We start from the raw sequence: 17,621 nt of genomic DNA on the forward strand, positions 1-17,621 counted from the left end.
GCACTACATCTCCTTTCCATTACAACAGCTTTCAGAGACATAACATTTTCAGCTTGTCTTGTTATGCAACCCAGTCTGCTCCAGGTTGTTGAAGTCAAACTCATGTGGGTGTCTGTAGATGTGCTGATGTTTGGTAAAGTAATCCCTCAGGTGAGAAAAAGGAACTGTTGCCTTGACTGATAAATCGAGAAGTCGTTGAGAGGAAATCCCTGGGATAACTGACTGTAATATAATGTGGCCGGACACACTTTCAGTTAAGCCTCACATTAATCCATCATTAACCAAAAGTAGACATAGGATTGCAAGACACTTAGCAAACACAGCAGCAGATAACACATGACTAATCTGGTGATTAAGGTGTTGGATACAATAGTTACCACACACCCGTAGTCAGAGGGACAGAAGAGCACAGACACACTTTCAATTTTAAAGCTTAATATTTTAGGGGAGTCAAGACTTCAGGTCTCTGAATGATGCATCTTCCCTTTAAAGGATGGGGCTTGTATTGTAGCTGAGACCAAGTCCTTTCAATCAGGTGTTTGGCACATGGCTGCCTTATTTATGTTAACTTGTTCTGGGATTTTGCCAGGTCAAGTGAATGTTTTTGGTTTCAAGACTAAAAATAGAAAAGCAGATTGAGGACATTAGTCTTTTGGTTGTGTTTCAAAGTCTTCAGTTGTGACTTAAGTTTGGCTCAAGCCAAAATCTACAGCTCTAGTTTTTAATCAAACCAATTGTGGTTTTATGGCAAACGAAGTCGAGTAAGTTTTCACACTGGAAAACTGTGCTTTTGAAGGAAGACAATGTAGTCCAGAAAAAGAGGTTTTTGGGGTGGGGGTGGGGCTTACTGCATGCAACAAGTGGAAATATGAACTGTCTGCTCAGGTTTGCTGTGTGAAAGCTTTATACTTTGCGAGTCAAGACTTCAGGTCTCTGAATGATGCATCTTCCCTTTAAAGGATGGGGCTTGTATTGTAGCTGAGACCAAGTCCTTTCAATCAGGTGTTTGGCACATGGCTGCCTTATTTATGTTAACTTGTTCTGGGATTTTGCCAGGTCAAGTGAATGTTTTTGGTTTCAAGACTAAAAATAGAAAAGCAGATTGAGGACATTAGTCTTTTGGTTGTGTTTCAAAGTCTTCAGTTGTGACTTAAGTTTGGCTCAAGCCAAAATCTACAGCTCTAGTTTTTAATCAAACCAATTGTGGTTTTATGGCAAACGAAGTCGAGTAAGACTGTTTTCACACTGGAAAACTGTGCTTGCGAAGGAAGACAATGTAGTCCAGAAAAAGAGGTTTTTGGGGTGGGGGTGGGGCTTACTGCATGCAACAAGTGGAAATATGAACTGTCTGCTCAGGTTTGCTGTGTGTGTGTGTGTGTGTGTGTGTATGTGTTACCAGCTTTAACAAATATTTTCACTTACTGCAAGGCCTGTTTGAAAGCCCTATTTTATAAACCTGTGTCTGACAATAACATATTACTCTCAGTTTCTGCCATTTTGTGATTTAGTCTGATAAGCTATCTGCGTTTTTCATTAACAATCCTGCTTGGTCGCATTCTATACAGATGTAAATTGTGCTTCATGTCAGTCTGTGATAAAAACCAGTCTGAAGCATGAGCTCAAATTTGGCAGAGCACTTGGTTTGAGCCCTGAGTTGATCTAATCACGCTATGGTTGCTGTGGCAGCGGCCGCCCTGATCCTTCCACATCCTTGGGGCAAAGGTCGCTAGGGTCAGACAGAGGATCGGGTCAAGCAAGCAGGTTAAACACCTTGTTGGGGATTAGTGAACTATGAGGGAGGTGGAGGAAGTCTTCATCGGCTAATGTCTCTCTGTGCAGCTCAGTGAACCACCTCCAGGACAAAAACACATTTATACATACTATCTAAAGACAGGCATGGACACACACTGCATTGACTCAGCCTTTGTTGGCCAACATGGGCTGACACAAAGACCTGACAGAGTGAGTGCTCAGATAAGACCATCCTTGTCTGTAAGAAGGCGCAGAGGAAGGAGAGCATATCCAATTGAGACATTACAGAGAGACACACTGAGATGGAAACAACAACAAACAAACACAAATACATTAAGTACAAAACAATGTTGGCTGTTAGGACTGTCAGTCACACATGCACATTGCTTTCTTTTGTCACAATCTACACAACAAGAAGTTAGAATAAAATCCGGCTAAAGTTCCATAAGCAGCTAAAAACATTCTGTAAATCAAACAAGACAAAAATGACATCAAATTTTAATGTATGTGTTTGAAATTCAGGTTTAGCGTCAAAGTGATTTATTGATAAATCAGTCAGTGGATAGAACATTAATCCCAAAACCTTTCAGCTTGAAAGTGATTCAGAGAAAAACAAATAAATGCACAAAATCCAAAATTCAAAAAAAGCAAAAAATTCACTAGTTTAATTAGTTTTAGGCTCTCAAATGTGAGAAGTTGCTGCTTTCCTCAGTTTCATAATTTTATAAACATAGAATTTTTGGGTGGGCAGATCAGGCCATTGTGATGTAGCCAGGCTACAGCTTTGTGAGGCTGCTAGTGATAGCGTTGGTATGCTAACCCGATCGCAGTAGCTATGTTAAAATGCTGATGTTTAGCATGTTCACCATCTTAATTTAATGAATTAGCATGCTAGCATTTGCTGAGTAGCATTCAAGCTGCATTAACTAAATTCTCCCTGTAATTTTTGACCATTAAGTGCAAAGTGAGAGTCAAAACAAACTCAAGCAGTATCCTCTCCTCTTCTCCCTCTGCTCCTGTTTGCCCCTCCTGCCATGTTTGTGAAACTACATTATATGTGGTCATGACAGCTGGAGGCAGTTGTGGCAGTCAGGTGGCACAGCAGCAATAGCCAGCTCCAGAACTAATGTATACGGAATATAGAGCCCATAGAGCTCGTAGTTTTTGGTAGAATTGCAGTGACACAATGTCAAATAAAGAGCTTCACATTTTAGCAATATGCATATGTATATCTAATGTTCCATTAATATCTAGTGTTACATACAGTACATGATGCACATAACTGTATGAGAACAGAAACTTCATGTTACACTTTGATAGTTGAACAAACTCCCCACTTTTCTAGTTGTGTTGGTGGTGTAAATGTTAATGATAAATGCCATGTAGCACTAGAATGCTACATGGACTGCAGTGTTGTGTCCGACCTAAACTGGATCAAAACCGAGCAAAAATGAGGAAAATTACTTAATTTGCTTATCCAGGAATGACTCCAAGTTGTAATATGAATAATTCAATACAAAGGTACAAAACTGAAAAGCTAAGGTTAGCTTGCTAATGAAGCTGACATATACACATTAGCCAGCTACAGTACCTATGTGTTTAGCAGGAAGAAAGCCACATCTGCATCAAATGTTAGTCCTTTGGATGCTTTTACTGCTCTCCATGTCTGACATGCCAAATTGACATTAACCCTGGTGTTGCCTCATTCTTTCTGTGGTACAGAATGTGGCCTCTTGGGTGTAACAGGTCAGTTCCCATCCTGGATTGTACCTGGACACGGACCCTCAACGGCTCCTCTTTGAAATAAGCCATACGGGTTTGAAAAATGCATCTTATAACCTCAGATCAGTGGGGGCATGGAGGAAGTGCAATGGGGCTTTTAATAACAGTGGCCACAGAGGGCAAGAAATAAACACAAGGCCTGAAGATAGCAGAGTGGGGTGGGTGGTTTAGTACAGTAGGGAGGAAACACTTCGAGATATTTCTTTACTTGATTTGTCCAAATTTGTGATAAAACTTAGTTAATGCAGCATTAAACCCAAAGCACTGAGGCTGATGGAGATGCAAAATGTTCTACATGATAAAAAAATGGTAACTGCATTTTTTTTGAGTTGATGTATGAATAAGTGTGTATCTGCAGTATGTACCTGTATCAGGTAAAGTGCAGGCTGATGAGTCTGACGCCTGGTCCAGAGACAGACAGGAAGCTGATCGAGGGGCGATGGCCTCCAGTTCATCAAATACATGAGAGTGAGTGCAGCTGAGCTCAGAGTAGCGTGATACTGCTGAGCCACAGCGTCCTGCAACAGCACAGAGTAGGCGTATTATGTTGTGATGATAATTATGATGATGATGATCAGGATGTAACATTAATGATGCACGTGGGCACAGTGGGCTGCTGCATTACAGTAGGAAATAACAGGATACAACAAAGAGTTGTATGAATAATAATAAAACTGGGAAAACTAAATGAAGACAATGCAAAAGGAGCAATTGATGAAAGTTATCTTATTTTAAAAAGACTAAAACAGATCAAATTGTTTCATCCTGAATGATCTTGTTTTTCATCTGATAGGTGGATTATATTAATTTCCCACACATCTGTCTGTAGACTGATGTTTGTCCAATAACTAGCATGCACCTGCAGCCAGGGGACAGTCAGCTTAGCCTCCCCACTGGCAGATTTTTGTGTGATACAAACAGCTTCCTCCATTAGAAGAAATGCAACACGACGAAGTGCAATGCACAAAAAAAGCTGATAGCCACAACAAGAAAAGCAACTGACATTAAAATGCATCATAATTAAGGGGTCAGGGATTTTTGATTGGCAACTTATGATGTGTAAATAAACAAAGAATAGCACAGAAGCTAATAGAAAAGCTCCTGGAGGATGTTTTCTGATGCAGCTTTATCAGACTATAAATCTTGGCTGGATGTTATCGAGAGCTTAGTTAAAGCCTATCCCTTCCTGGTTTTACACTCTGACAAATGTCAGAAGACCTCCAGGAGTGAAGCCCTGAAGGTCTGAGGATAGTGTTACCACGTTATCTCACCTTCAATATACACAGAGCAAGATACTTGCCCTTAAGCCCTAACTAGAAACGACCTCACTGAAAGGAATGGTAAGAGCTGTCAGGCTAATCACTAATTACTTTTCCCCTCTCAGACCATCAAAACCAAACTGTTTCCCTCTGCCTGGTTTAAAAATCAGAGGATTAGGGAGTGAAACAGTTTCACCGGGTAGTGTGTTATGTTATTGTACTGAAAGAGGCTTGTCTGGGTTTTTCTCACATTAAAAATGCAGAACAGCTTGGCCCAGACAAAAGGATAATATATACAGAGGCTCTAAAAGGAAAAGGCAAACTCAGCTCCTTCATGTCTGCTGGCCGAGCATAAATGTACACATGAAGCCACCCTCACATAGTCAAGTATGCGAGTGACGCACACACACCATTGCACTATTGTGCCCTTGAGCAGCTTGGCACTACTCAGAGAGACAATAGGAGGACTTGACTTGACACTTCACAGCATATTGCCGCTGTCAACTCAGCTGTCATTCTCAGCCGACGAAGGCTGGATGAGTTTTTCGGGGAGGTTAAGGGTGGCAGTGGGGTGTCACTGAGTTTGATATGACAAAGTTAAAGGCAGACAAGGCCTTCTCTGTGTGCCTGTGGCCCTCTTTTCCTGGTCACATGACCGAGTTGAAGGGGTCTGAGTGAAGAGGCCAGGCCAGACCAGGCCAGGCCAGTGCCCCACTTCATTGTCTGGGACAGTTACACTCCGGAGATGTTGCTCAAAACAGGTCAGCTCAGGGTCACTCTATGGGTTATAGGGGATCTGAGAAAATCATTCTGGAGGCTACAAAGGGCATGAGGAGACTCCCATCAGCCTCTAAAAAGCTAAACGTCAGAGCGGCAGGGAAAGAAACAAGCAGCAAGATGATCACATGGGTTTTGTGAGCTCAAACCGAAAAAAGGTTTCTGAAAATACTATTTACATACCCACATGTACATTAAAAGGGTGGCATCATTTTGGGGAATTTTATACGAAAAAATATTCAATAATTCCTGTATATTGTCATTAGCGTCACTGAAACACAGGCTAGCCAGTACTATCAAAGTATCAAATTCAGTTTAACTGCACTGCTTCGGTCTTGGTTTCGACTTGGTCTCAACCCCTTAAAGTCTCTGTCTTTTCTCTGTCTTGACACACTCTGGTTTTGGTCTCGGTTTAGGTGGTCTTGATTACAACACAAGTGGTTGTGTGTTTTACCCCACTGGACTTATTTGTAGCAGTGTCACCATGTTTCCAGATCTCAGCAAATACTATCAAACTGTCAAAAAATGTCTAAAACTAAAAAAATAAGACCCAAGCTTTAACAAAACAAAATGATCCTCGATCCCTTTGAGGCTACACAGAGCTTGAATTGGCTCCATCTGCAGTGAAATAAATGAACCAGTGACACTTGTTCTGTTCAGGCCATGAAGAGAACAGCGTGCTCTGATACAGCATGGGCCCCCTGCCATACAGCACCGCACAGAAAACAGTAGATGTCTCTGATAGAAAAGAGAAAATCCCTACACAATTTCCACATTGTTTGCTATCTTTCATAAAGTTCCTGGAGGAGTCAGATGTCAGTGGCCCTGTCCTTTATCCCCATTGGGAACGGTAAATTAGGGGCTGCAAGAAAGCCATGGAGGTATTCTATTGTAGTGGGCCTCCTCTGTGTTATGCTGTCAGCAAGCGGCAGTCAGTGTGGATTTATGACCGTCGGCTACACATCTCCCTCTCAGAGTCCAGAGAATAGAGAAAGCATGGGGGAGCCGAGGCTGAGAGGCATGGCACACGAGGTAGGGACCCTGAGTTCTATTGTTTGGGCCTCATGCCTTTGAACAGGGAATCAAATAGTACCAGCTTTTCATCAAAAGCCCTCCTTTCTATAGCTGATTTAGAGGAAAAAGAAAAGCTTTCTGCGTTATTTGTCATGTGGTGGGAGGAGGTGGAAAAACAGGCTGACAGCAATGTTTTCACAAAGTGTTGAGGTACACAAGAGCATCTAAATGCCTCACTATGACAGCAGGCTTCGATTTTTCTCTTCTGACCTGGCTTCTTTGTATAAGGATGGATGCCTAGCCAGCGGTGGGCAGAGAGGAGGCTGTGGGCTTATCTCTCACCTCTGCCAGGGGAGATGGGAGGCAGGACAGGCCAGAGGTGGGACTCCAGCCGACTCACTGGAGGAGAAGGGTTTCGCTTCACTCCTGACCCTGAGCGGTGAGTGGTCTTTTGTGGACTCGGGCACGAAGACCAAGTAGTGGAGGGAAAAGCCAGTGTAACAAGGCCAAGATCAGAGTCCAAGGACAGGTTAAGACCAGGATCTTTGGATGAATCTAGGTGGAGATTCTCTGCTGCTTTCATGGTTTTGCTGCTGCGCACAGGTTTATCTGAAAGTGGATCGATGCCTGAAGTTGGGCGAGGTGAGAGGGGTTTGGTTTGGTCAGACAGTGACTTGCAGAACGGAGTGTTGGTGGTTTTCGTAGGGGATTCATAATAAATGGATTCTGCTGGAGGAGAAGCCAGAGGTATCTCAGTCACAGGAGAAGAATTGAGTGGGGAGAAACAAACACTCTCCTCTGGCTCGGAGTCCACGAAAGCTGCAACAAAACAAGAGAGAAAAATCTGAGGGTTATTTCATTCAACACTCTTTTACCTAAATCGTAAAACCCAGAGTACTTGAGGCCAAATTTTCAACGTGTACACTGTGATTTACAGCATGAAATCATTTCCTCTCCTTTCAAAACAAATGCAAGGCAGATCCCTGAAGGACTCTAACTTATCTGCAATAGGTTCTTTGAAAGGGGCTCCTGATTTAATGTGTGAATGTGTGACTTGACATGACAATTAGTCATGTCAAGTCTGAAGATTCTTCTCTCCATCCAGCCATCCATTCTGCTTGCTGGATAATGTGAAGAGTAATGTTTTTATAATTATGCTATGTTCTCAAGAATATGTGTAGGTTCTCTGCTCTATCTCTCTGTAATTCAAGTATACTGTATTTGGGTAATTACAGTGATCACTTGTTGAAACCCTGCAGGTTACAGCTAAAACAAATGCCACTGTAAGAGTGGAGGTTTTACCAGACAGGACACTGCTCCTGTCACTGGCGAGGTCAGTGCTCCGGCTGAAAAGGCTGGAGGATGGACGACTTAAATCTGAGAGAGACCCATGTGAGACGGTAGAGGCCAGTAACTCTGAGCGCTCTGGTCCCGCAGGCCCAAGATTCAGCTTGAAGTCCAGCTCTGTTGGCTCTGTGATGGACACCACAGCAGGGTGGGGTGCGCTCTTCTTCTTCTGAAATTCATCTTTTTTCTCTGGAGCAGGTTGAGGTCCAGAAGGGGACACCGGCAAAAGGTACAGATCACTTTGTTGTCTTACAGAGCTGGGGGAAAGGATATTTTGGTGGGGAGGTGTTGGATTAATGGTGGATGGTGGCGGGGTAGCAGGAAGTGGACAACAGGGAACAACAACAGCAGAGCGCCTTCCTGCAATCAAGCCTTTTTTCTGGACACCACATTTTCTTCCATCTGGACTGAACTGGAAATGTCCTTTAAGAAAGACAAAAACAAAACATTTCTTTGAAGATATTCAGTCTTTCATTTCAAGTGCTTTTCCAGAACTCACTTTAAATATGGGTTTTGATGAAGAACAGATTTAGTTTTTAGGCCAATAACCTAATAAAAGACTATTTTTTGCTTATGAATGGTTCTCACTGTGTGGGTCATCTTTAAAACTGCCAAAGTCTGCTTGTGACATTTTCGTTCCCACTTTCCTCAGTCCAGGAGCAAACACTTGTTTCCCTGCTGGGTGGGTCGGGCTGCTAACAAAGGCAGTGAGAAATCGCGCCACTGGAGCAGCTGCCTGTTTCCCAACTCAGTATTCTCAATAGTAGTCAGACCGGGGAGCAGGGGGATATGTACAGTACGTATACAGTGTTTGCTATGTACAGATGTCCTAAAACACATTTTCTGGCAACAAGTGCTTGAGGAATGTCTGTAAGAGTGCTGCCAGATTAGGCACTTCTGAGTAGTTCTTTATTTCAGTGCCTGTGTGAGTAAAATATTTTGTGGGAGGTGGTGATGTTTTGGACTGCTTTATGTAACACTTGGGTGGTTTTGCCTTCAGTTAGTAACCGCAAGATATCATATGATGGATAAAACCAAATTATAATGACAATTTTTATCCAGATATTTCTTTCTTTTCAAATTATTATTCAGTCAGTTTTATGATCAAAGCTTTTATAAAGCTCCATGTGCTCATACAAGTGAAGTTTTTTTTTACGATGTATACTTGGTAAGACCAGGTTATCTAGTTATACTAATAAAAGACAGGGATATATTATATATTTTGGGTTTCAGGTGGATGCAAATCCTTGTCCGTCATCTGAAAAAAGGGCTATTTTGATGATCACTGGATTTCTAATAATAACTAAGACAAGGCTGCAACTGAAGATTATTTTCCATACAGATGAATCTCGATTGTTTTCCAGTTAATTAATTATTTTGTCTCCAAATTGTTCAACTGTACAGCCCAGAGACCAAGGACATGTCTCAATACTGCTTGGCTTGACTGACCAACAATCCATAAACCAATAACATTTAGTGTACAATAACTGAAAACAGTCTTGAGAAGCTGGAGCTTGGAGAACTTTCTCTCTTTCCTCTTTTGAACATCGCCTTTCATCTCTGGGATTCCACAAACATCAGCTGCATCCAACGCCGCCCATTTCCCTTTTTCCTTCTCCTTTCTCCCCCCTCTGCCTTTGTACACCCCTTTCTTTTGCTTTCTCCTATTTTTTTTGGTGCGTGTGTTTGGAGGTGGGGTGGGAGGGTGTCAGACAATCTGCTCTTGTTTCCTGGGGGTCTGCCGCCAAGAGGAGTCAGCACAGGGGGATAAAGAGAGACCAATGGAGAGCACATTTCTGCACTGCCTCCTCTTACAATGCCCTGCCATTCCCATCTGTTACACACACGCACCAGTGTACACGGACTGGTGTGTGTGTGTGTGCGCGCTGATGTGCATATGAATGACGTGTGTCAGAGCACAAGGCCATGGAGTTGGACACAGCACGTTTCTTCAGGGAGCAGGGTTAAGGACGATTGTGAGGGAGCCGACCACCATATGGCAGAATAATTAGTATTAGACCCCAGTGCTAAGAATCGCACACCCCCTTCTGCATGCTGAAAGAAGTGCCCTGCTGGGGGGCTGAGGTGTGCACTGGAAAAATGCCTTCACATCTGAGGCCGGGCTCTGAAAGGAGCTGCAGGTCTCCTGGCCACAGGTCTTTCACTCCAACCAGAGGACCACCAGGAGGGCGGCGCTGTGGGCACTTCCTCGCCAGAGAGGACGGGTGAGATTTGCACTTAACCAAACACAGCCAGAAAGAGATTAAGAGCTAACGACGAGCTTGGTGGCCTCAACCTCCACTGCTCCAGGAGGGGAAGAAAAAGGCGAGAAAAATTTTTAATGAGCAGAGCTGTGGAGTCAAAGGAGTCAGTGGCCTCCTCCTGTTGTGCCTGTGAGGGTGTGAAAGCGCCAGGTGTTTTGTTGATAAGCCTCACCCTGCAGCACTTGGGTCTTTGGGGCAGCATGGATGCGTGTATTCTGTGTCTTTCCCTGAGATGGAGGCTGTGGCCCCGACTTGGAGCTCAGGAAACAAGGAGGTCTGGAGTCTTCAGGGCGGGCTTTCATGTGAGACAAGAACCGTGGACACAGTGAGAGATGATGATTGGGACGAACATGGGCCTGCAAAAGAAAAAAAGAGAAGAACTCTTATAATGTTGCAAAATAAAGAAATATCAAATGCTCTTATTGATTTTAAATAAATAAAAACTGATCAAATGAAAGAAAAACAGGTAAAAATAAAAAAAATGTACAATAAAGTGAAAAAAAATAATGAAAATATACTAAATGGAAAAATAAAATTTTAAAATGATCAAATAAAAATAAGTAATAGAGTAAATAAATGCGTAATTTGACAAAAATGCACAATAATATTAAAAATGTTATATATACTGCTCAAAAAAATAAAGGGAACACAAATAGTTGAATGTCTTATTTTTGTGTTCCCTTTATTTTTTTGAGCAGTGTATATATAATGTCTTATTTTCCCTTGTGTTCCCTTTATTTGTTTGAGCAGTGTATATATGTATATAAAAAAATAAATATTGAAAAGCAAATTAAAAATAAAAGAAATGCAAGTTCCATTGCATTATTCATATAAAATATATTTGACAGTTAAGAAAAATACAATACAGCGAATTAATTTAGACTGTCAAAAAAGGACAAAAATTAACTAGTTACTGGAACTGATAATTAGTAGTATCAGTCAACTAATACTGTACAAAATAATGATTGGGAGCTCGACAGTTTAACTTTTTACCCATCAAATACTCTCCAATAAATAAGCACAAACTTAAAAACAAGTAAACTTTTTAACTTTTTGTGGTGATTGACACTTGTTGCTTGCCAATATGCAATATACACATACATACATGTACAACTGTGCTCCATGCTACCACAAAATAAAAGCCTGAATGAGAAAGCCTTATAAATTCAAATGATGCAGGGAAACACTACTGCCCCCTTGTGTGGACAAAATAGATCACACATCTCCTCTTCATCACATAGAGAACAGTAACACCCATTACGTGCCTCCATCTCAAAAGAAAGGCAGCAGAAAATTATCTCAAGAGCGATCAAACTTTTGGGAGAAGCAGGCAGGATGGTCAATATTGATTATGTGGAGGGGCGGACGGCTGCAGCATGCCAGCCAGTGAAAAGCGTGACTCGTTCAGTTCCTCTCTGGTCTTTACAGAGCAAACAGCTGTAATAAATGGCCCACAGATGCAAGGCTTTTACAGTATTTGACTTTGATTTAAGTGGCATCTGAAGTTCAGCTCCTTACCCTTTTAACACACAATTAAAAACACAAAAAATACACAAATACAACATCTGTCTGAGTACAATGCAGAGACCTGTGGAAGGGGGGGGAGAAAAGTGGGGTTACCGTCTGTGACTCACACAGGGAGGATCAACTTTTAAATCCCTTGCACCATCTCCACTGATTCCCTTTTCTCAGATCTGAAGGCTTTAAAGATTTGCACTCTTGTGATGTAAAGAGGGAGAAATGAGGTAGAAACAGCAGAACAAGAGCTGGGTGAGGCCTTTTACTCCCCCACACTCCTTTTCCTCCCCTACAGCCTGCTCATTACCTGTCACACATTCCAGTCAAAAGGCTGAGGAGGGCTTTGTGAGTTTAAATTTGGCTGGTGTCATCAGACTCGTGACATTCTGCAGAACAGGTCTGGGCATGAAAGTTAACATACAGTAGATTTGTGCCTTTACAACTCGTGCAAAAGCTCTGTTAACACATCCATACATGCAAACGTACAAAGGTGTGTGCCCACTGAACACACACACACACACACACACACAGGTGTCACTTATCATGCATGGTCACAATGGAGTTTTCTGGGTGAGATCAACCCCTAAAGAGCTGTGCACACTGGCTGCATTTGTCTTCGGAAGATTTCACACAGCATTACTCAAAAAATACTTAGTAGATATACGTATATTAGTTGGAAACTGATATTTGTGTCCCATGTTACTGCGCTGCAACTGGCCCATTACTGTATTGTACTGTACTGTTTGTTTGCATTCTGTTTTATTAATTTTATTTTGATCTCTTCCCCAGTTTTATTGCATTTTTCAGTATCTCTGTTTGAAAGGTTCTTTACAAATATTCTTTTCCTGCTTACCTTCACCTGACACCATGCATAGAGCTGAGTACTCTAATACCGATATCAACTCTCACTATATTGTGATTCCATATTAAATCAACTTATTATTTCAACAATAAAATACAGTTTTTGTTTCACACGTGATTTGTCTAATGTAGTGTGTATTTCATTGTACTGGACATCATTTTGATTATTTGCAAGCATATATATCACTGTATGACTAAAAACGTCCCCTATGGACACAATGAATGACAAATGTAGTAAAACACAGCTGTAATGATATAAAATGTTTCTACTGTTTACAAACTTCGGACATTAATAAGCAATTAAATTATATCTGCTTACAACTTCATTGTAACTGACTTAAACTTCCACCCTCAACTTTAAAGCCAATATGGACAAGAGGTCTGGAAAACAGTACTTTGCCAAACCACACATCACTGGAAAAAGGATTAGTATTAGTGTAAGCAAAGCATTTTCTAGCAGTGACAGTACTGTAGGTATTACTGCATTTTCTGTAGACACCCATAACACTCATGTGGGCTCCTTCGGGTCCCTGCAGGCCCCCAGGAAAAAGGCTGACCTCCTGGCGTCAGGCAACCCACACACTGTCCTCACACAGCCAGAACTGGCTAATGTCATTTCGGGCCTGTTTGTGGTCAACGGCTCCCTGATTGAGATGTACAAGCAGTGCTGCTCAATGAATGTAGGAAGTCTATTAGTTAGAGTCCCAGATGGCCTGCAGAGGACAGACTTGCATGTGCTCCTTCACCCTCCCTTGCCTCTAAACACACACACACAAGCATACATGAGCAGTGATACAAACACACACACACACACTTAATTACACTGTCTCTGAGTGAACCCTCTGACAGGCAGACGACTAGGAGCAAAGACAGAAGTGCGTCTATGTCCCAGTGTCTGCAGGAACAGAGAATTCTTCACAGAACTGATGCACAAGAAAGCCAGGCTTAGGACCTAACAAGGTTAAACCCCTGAAAAAGAGTGACTTTTTAAATCATGGAGATTTGTGTTTCTGTGGGATGTAATTAGCTTTGCCGTGGGGGAGGAGGAAGGGTGCACGAAGGGTCGGGATGCTGGCAAGGGGGCCGACGAGAGGCAAAGCCGGGGATGAGGACGACAGTGGGGAGCATTGTGAAGTCCAGTGGATTCAGGGGAGTAAATCTGATTATCAGCTCGTGTCAGAAGCCAGGCTCAGATGCAGCTTAGCATTCAGAGCAACTTTATACTTTCGATGGTGAGACAATGACCCCGCTTTACAGGGCCACGCAGCCCCAGAGGGCCCGGCAACTCTTTCACCCCCCAACATCCTGAAACAATGCAACACAACACAGCAAGTACAGGATGACAACAATGTGGTACAGCATTGCATACTGCAGTGATCGAGGACCAGTAAAAAGTATCAGTACCTTCATGTAAAAGTAGCAAAGTTAAAGTCCTGCATTCAAACCTTTCTTGAAGTAAAAGTAACAGAGCCATCAACAAAATGTATTAAAATTAGAAGCACTGATGCTTTGTGAGATCACTTAAAAAGCCATGAGTAAGAGTTGAAAAATCCTTCAGCAAATGTTGATCCTTTCTGTTTGGTAATAATACAGTCATACATTTCATTAATCCAGGGGCCATCAGTAAGTAGTTAAAAATGATTTAGCTCCAGGTATGTGAGGCATACTTTCCAACCAAAAGCAAAGGCATTGTCACAGCCTGACAAACAAAACTTTTGCTTTATTAATAATTTATACTGTAACTGATCCATAAAGCATATTTTAGATAAAGCAATCAAATATAACTTAAACCATGTATTAATGCTAGAAACTGGCAGCAGCAGAGTCATTTTAATGTTGTAGCTGGTAAAGCTAAGAGTACCTGCAGTAAACATCATATACTGTTGGCTGGTTTAAATCTCTAAAACTGTAACATATTATATAAACTGTTCATACAATTATAGGCTGTATGTGTGTACATTTATTAATTTGCCAACTAACTTGAACTTTAAGTTTTCCAATAAATGTAGAGGAAAAAAAAAGTGACATTTTCATGTTTTTTGCCATGTAGTCGAGTACAAGTGTAAAGCAGAATAACATAAAAACACTTTATATCTGTCCTTGCATGCATGCACTTGCTTCCTTTCCACCACCGATTTCATGACATTAATGAAGAAGATGACACTCAACAGTAAAGTCTGAGAAGCCTCAGAGGTGTGTCTACTGCATTAAGAGCGATGAAGCTTTTATGTGCTCCGAGTCACAAATAAAAAAAAGAAAAAACATAAATCCTTGGTCGAAGTCTGTTTACAAAACAACCTATATATCAAGTTTTAAACTGGAGCTCTGCAGCCTTGTTGCCTTGTTTGGGCACCTGTGAATTCTGAGCTGCACTGTCCCATTGCAGCTTGTGTCCCGGGTGACATTGCAGGAGCTTTGACGCCTATAAAACAGACTGCTGGGTCAACAGCCTCTTGTCGGCCGCCTGTCTGTTTGGACAGGGACGCCCTTGTTGGAAAGGCTGTGTGACTGTATGACCGGAGCAGTTTTACAATCACAATGCCTGTGTGATTTATTAGATATAGCGGGAGCGGAGCAGAAATGAAGAATGGCAGTGGGTGATGCCTGGCCTGATGAACTTAGTGAATGCAGAAGTTCTGAAGGCAGCGGAGGATGTAAAAGAGGCTGTAAGGAGCAACGAGCGCCTTTGTCTGCCAACTTTACTTGTTTGTTTAACCAGAGGCCAAGACAGGAAGGCAGCCCACACAACTCTGCTGTCCCCATGACAACTCCACTGTTAATTGTGGCACATCCACTCCCAGACTCTTTTGAGAAAAGGGGAGAGGTGGAGACTTGTGAATGTTGGAGGAGAGAAAGAAGAAGAAGAGGAGAGTGTATGTGTGTTTTTTCCTTTCACTTGTTAGAGGCAAGGCAAGGATATTGGGATTGGGCTCCATCAGTGTCCCATCAGTGAATACAAATTGATTAATTGTTTGTTATTCTCAAGGAAGCATGCCCAAACTGTGCAGGTTTTAGCTTCTTCAAAGTGAGGGCTTACTGCTTTTCTTATTCTAAATTAAATATCACTGAGTTGTCAAAAAAGCATTATGAAGATGACACCCCTTAGAAATCTGTTGGGTGTTTTTGATTATTTTCTTACATTTCTAATAGATTCATCTGTAAAAATGTTTTTAAAAATTGCAAAAATAACAACTGATTTTTCAATAATAATAAAAATTCATAAGCTGCAGCCCTGCCACGTTGCACATACCAATCCAAATAAGTAAATTCAATGGAGCTTCACATTTTTTATGATGCTTTTCTTTTTAAGTATCAGTTCTGGTACCTTTTAGGCACCGGCACTGTTATAAAAGTATTGTTTAGCACCAGTACTAGTAACCCAAACGATATCCAACCCTACAAACCTGGTAGGTGGCTCAGATGGGTCAGCTAGTGGTGCCCAGAGTCCGAATTAAGCAAGGTGAAAGTGCTTTTAGCCATGACGCTGCACACAGCTGGAACCAGCCCCCATTAGAACTGTCCCAACTACAGCCACTTTTAAAACTAAGCTAAAGACTGTTCTTTTTCCCACTGCTTTTAATGTTTCTTAAATCCACCCTACTATATTGCGCTTTACCTGTTCTATTTTTACTTTTATTTTTCATCCATTACCCAGTCACCAACTGACTCCATTGTGCTGTTTAGTTGACTGCATAGGCACTGGTGTTTCAAATGTCTAATTCCTGGAAGAAAGTACACCTGCTTCTGATGTTAAGGTACTCTGAGGTTAGTCACGGGAAGACTGAAGTAAAAGGGTGCAGGTTTATTGAGAACAGTGAGAGCCGACAGTTTGCCACAGCTATCCTACAAGTACTAGGCATCTACTCAGGCATGTTGCTACTTGTACTGTCATGTAATTGCTGCCTTTGAGTAATATTTGATGTTTTATCTAATTTGCATTCTAATGTTTTATCTATACAGTATATGTATGTATGTATTTTAATGTTTTATCCATCTGTGTGCATTGTGTTAACCACTTTGAAGTGGCTTTAAATGTGCTAGATAAATAAACTTGCCTTGCCTTCTCTTTGTCTTCTAACACCACTGGTGACACAGCAAATTTTTTTTTAAATATTTTTGAGTGCTGATTTCCAACAGGACTTTTTACCTCTGGAACACTTTTGTGAATAAAACCTGCTCATAAATGGAGTGGAACAACTGTGTTCATCAAATTAAAATGAGCAATTTACAGCAAGCTTGTGCAGTTAAGAGTTTGCTCAATCTCACTTAAACCTCACAGAAGACAGTAAGACTGATTTAAGATACTGTAAGAATACAAAAATGTTCTTGCCTATTGTTCAATTTCTGGAAAATGTGGGCACTCACAGTGTAGCGGCAGAGTCCTCTATCCCACAAGATGGCCTTGCTGACAAAAGACACATACATGGGCCTCTGCAACAGACAGAAAGGAAACCAATTAAATATAAAAACTTACTGATTACAGAAAGTGGGCACATTTAAAAACAGATCTACCAGGGCCAGACTGAGATTGATCAATAGAAGAGCTCATTGATGAACTGCTCTCCTTTAACTGTGGGCCCCCAGGACGAGAACAATGACTGAAGCTTGGCAAAACAAACATAATGTCACAGTATGAGGGCTCCCCAGAGACATTTAAACCCCAAGCAGTGCATTAATAACTCCCCTGGCTTGATTCGGGAGCTGCTGTGAAACACCTCCAGCAGAAAGTGAAGACTCCATGATGGAACCTGCTCTCCCACGCAGCCACCTTCCAACATCTGTTCCTTATCGCTTCCCTTTTTCTTTCTAACATGTAGCTTCCTCGGGACAGTATGGTGGTCTTATTGCCAGGGTGCATCAGCCTGACTCATGGAGCAGGGGGCACTGTGTTAACTCATCAATCACTGGGAACACATCACAGTCCAATACCCAGCAGTCACCTCAGCAGCTCATCCATCTCTCCATCTCTGAGTCAGCTCCAGAGCCGGTCCACTCCAGGGATCAGGACAGCAGATCTTCCCAGGACTCACCCTTCATTCATGGGCTG

The 17,621-nt window shown here is 41.9% G+C and overlaps 1 protein-coding gene across 4 annotated transcripts in view; it reads right to left on the reverse strand.

Annotated features, from left to right (window-relative positions):
* Positions 1–17,621, reverse strand: part of LOC109952528 (uncharacterized) — a 60,662-nt gene that overhangs the window by 29,476 nt on the left and 13,565 nt on the right. For all 4 annotated transcript variants that reach the window (XM_020587653.1, XM_020587655.1, XM_020587654.1 and 1 more), the window contains 5 exons: positions 16,940–17,005; positions 10,368–10,551; positions 7,887–8,354; positions 6,927–7,403; positions 3,900–4,052 (listed from right to left, as the gene is read on the reverse strand). In XM_020587653.1, the coding sequence (XP_020443309.1) occupies positions 3,900–4,052; positions 6,927–7,403; positions 7,887–8,354; positions 10,368–10,551; positions 16,940–17,005 (1,348 nt within the window). The remainder of the gene's footprint in view (positions 1–3,899; positions 4,053–6,926; positions 7,404–7,886; positions 8,355–10,367; positions 10,552–16,939; positions 17,006–17,621) is intronic.

The sequence above is a fragment of the Monopterus albus genome, unplaced genomic scaffold (genome assembly GCF_001952655.1).
Source record: "Monopterus albus unplaced genomic scaffold, M_albus_1.0 scaffold470.1, whole genome shotgun sequence".
NCBI lineage: Eukaryota > Metazoa > Chordata > Actinopteri > Synbranchiformes > Synbranchidae > Monopterus > Monopterus albus.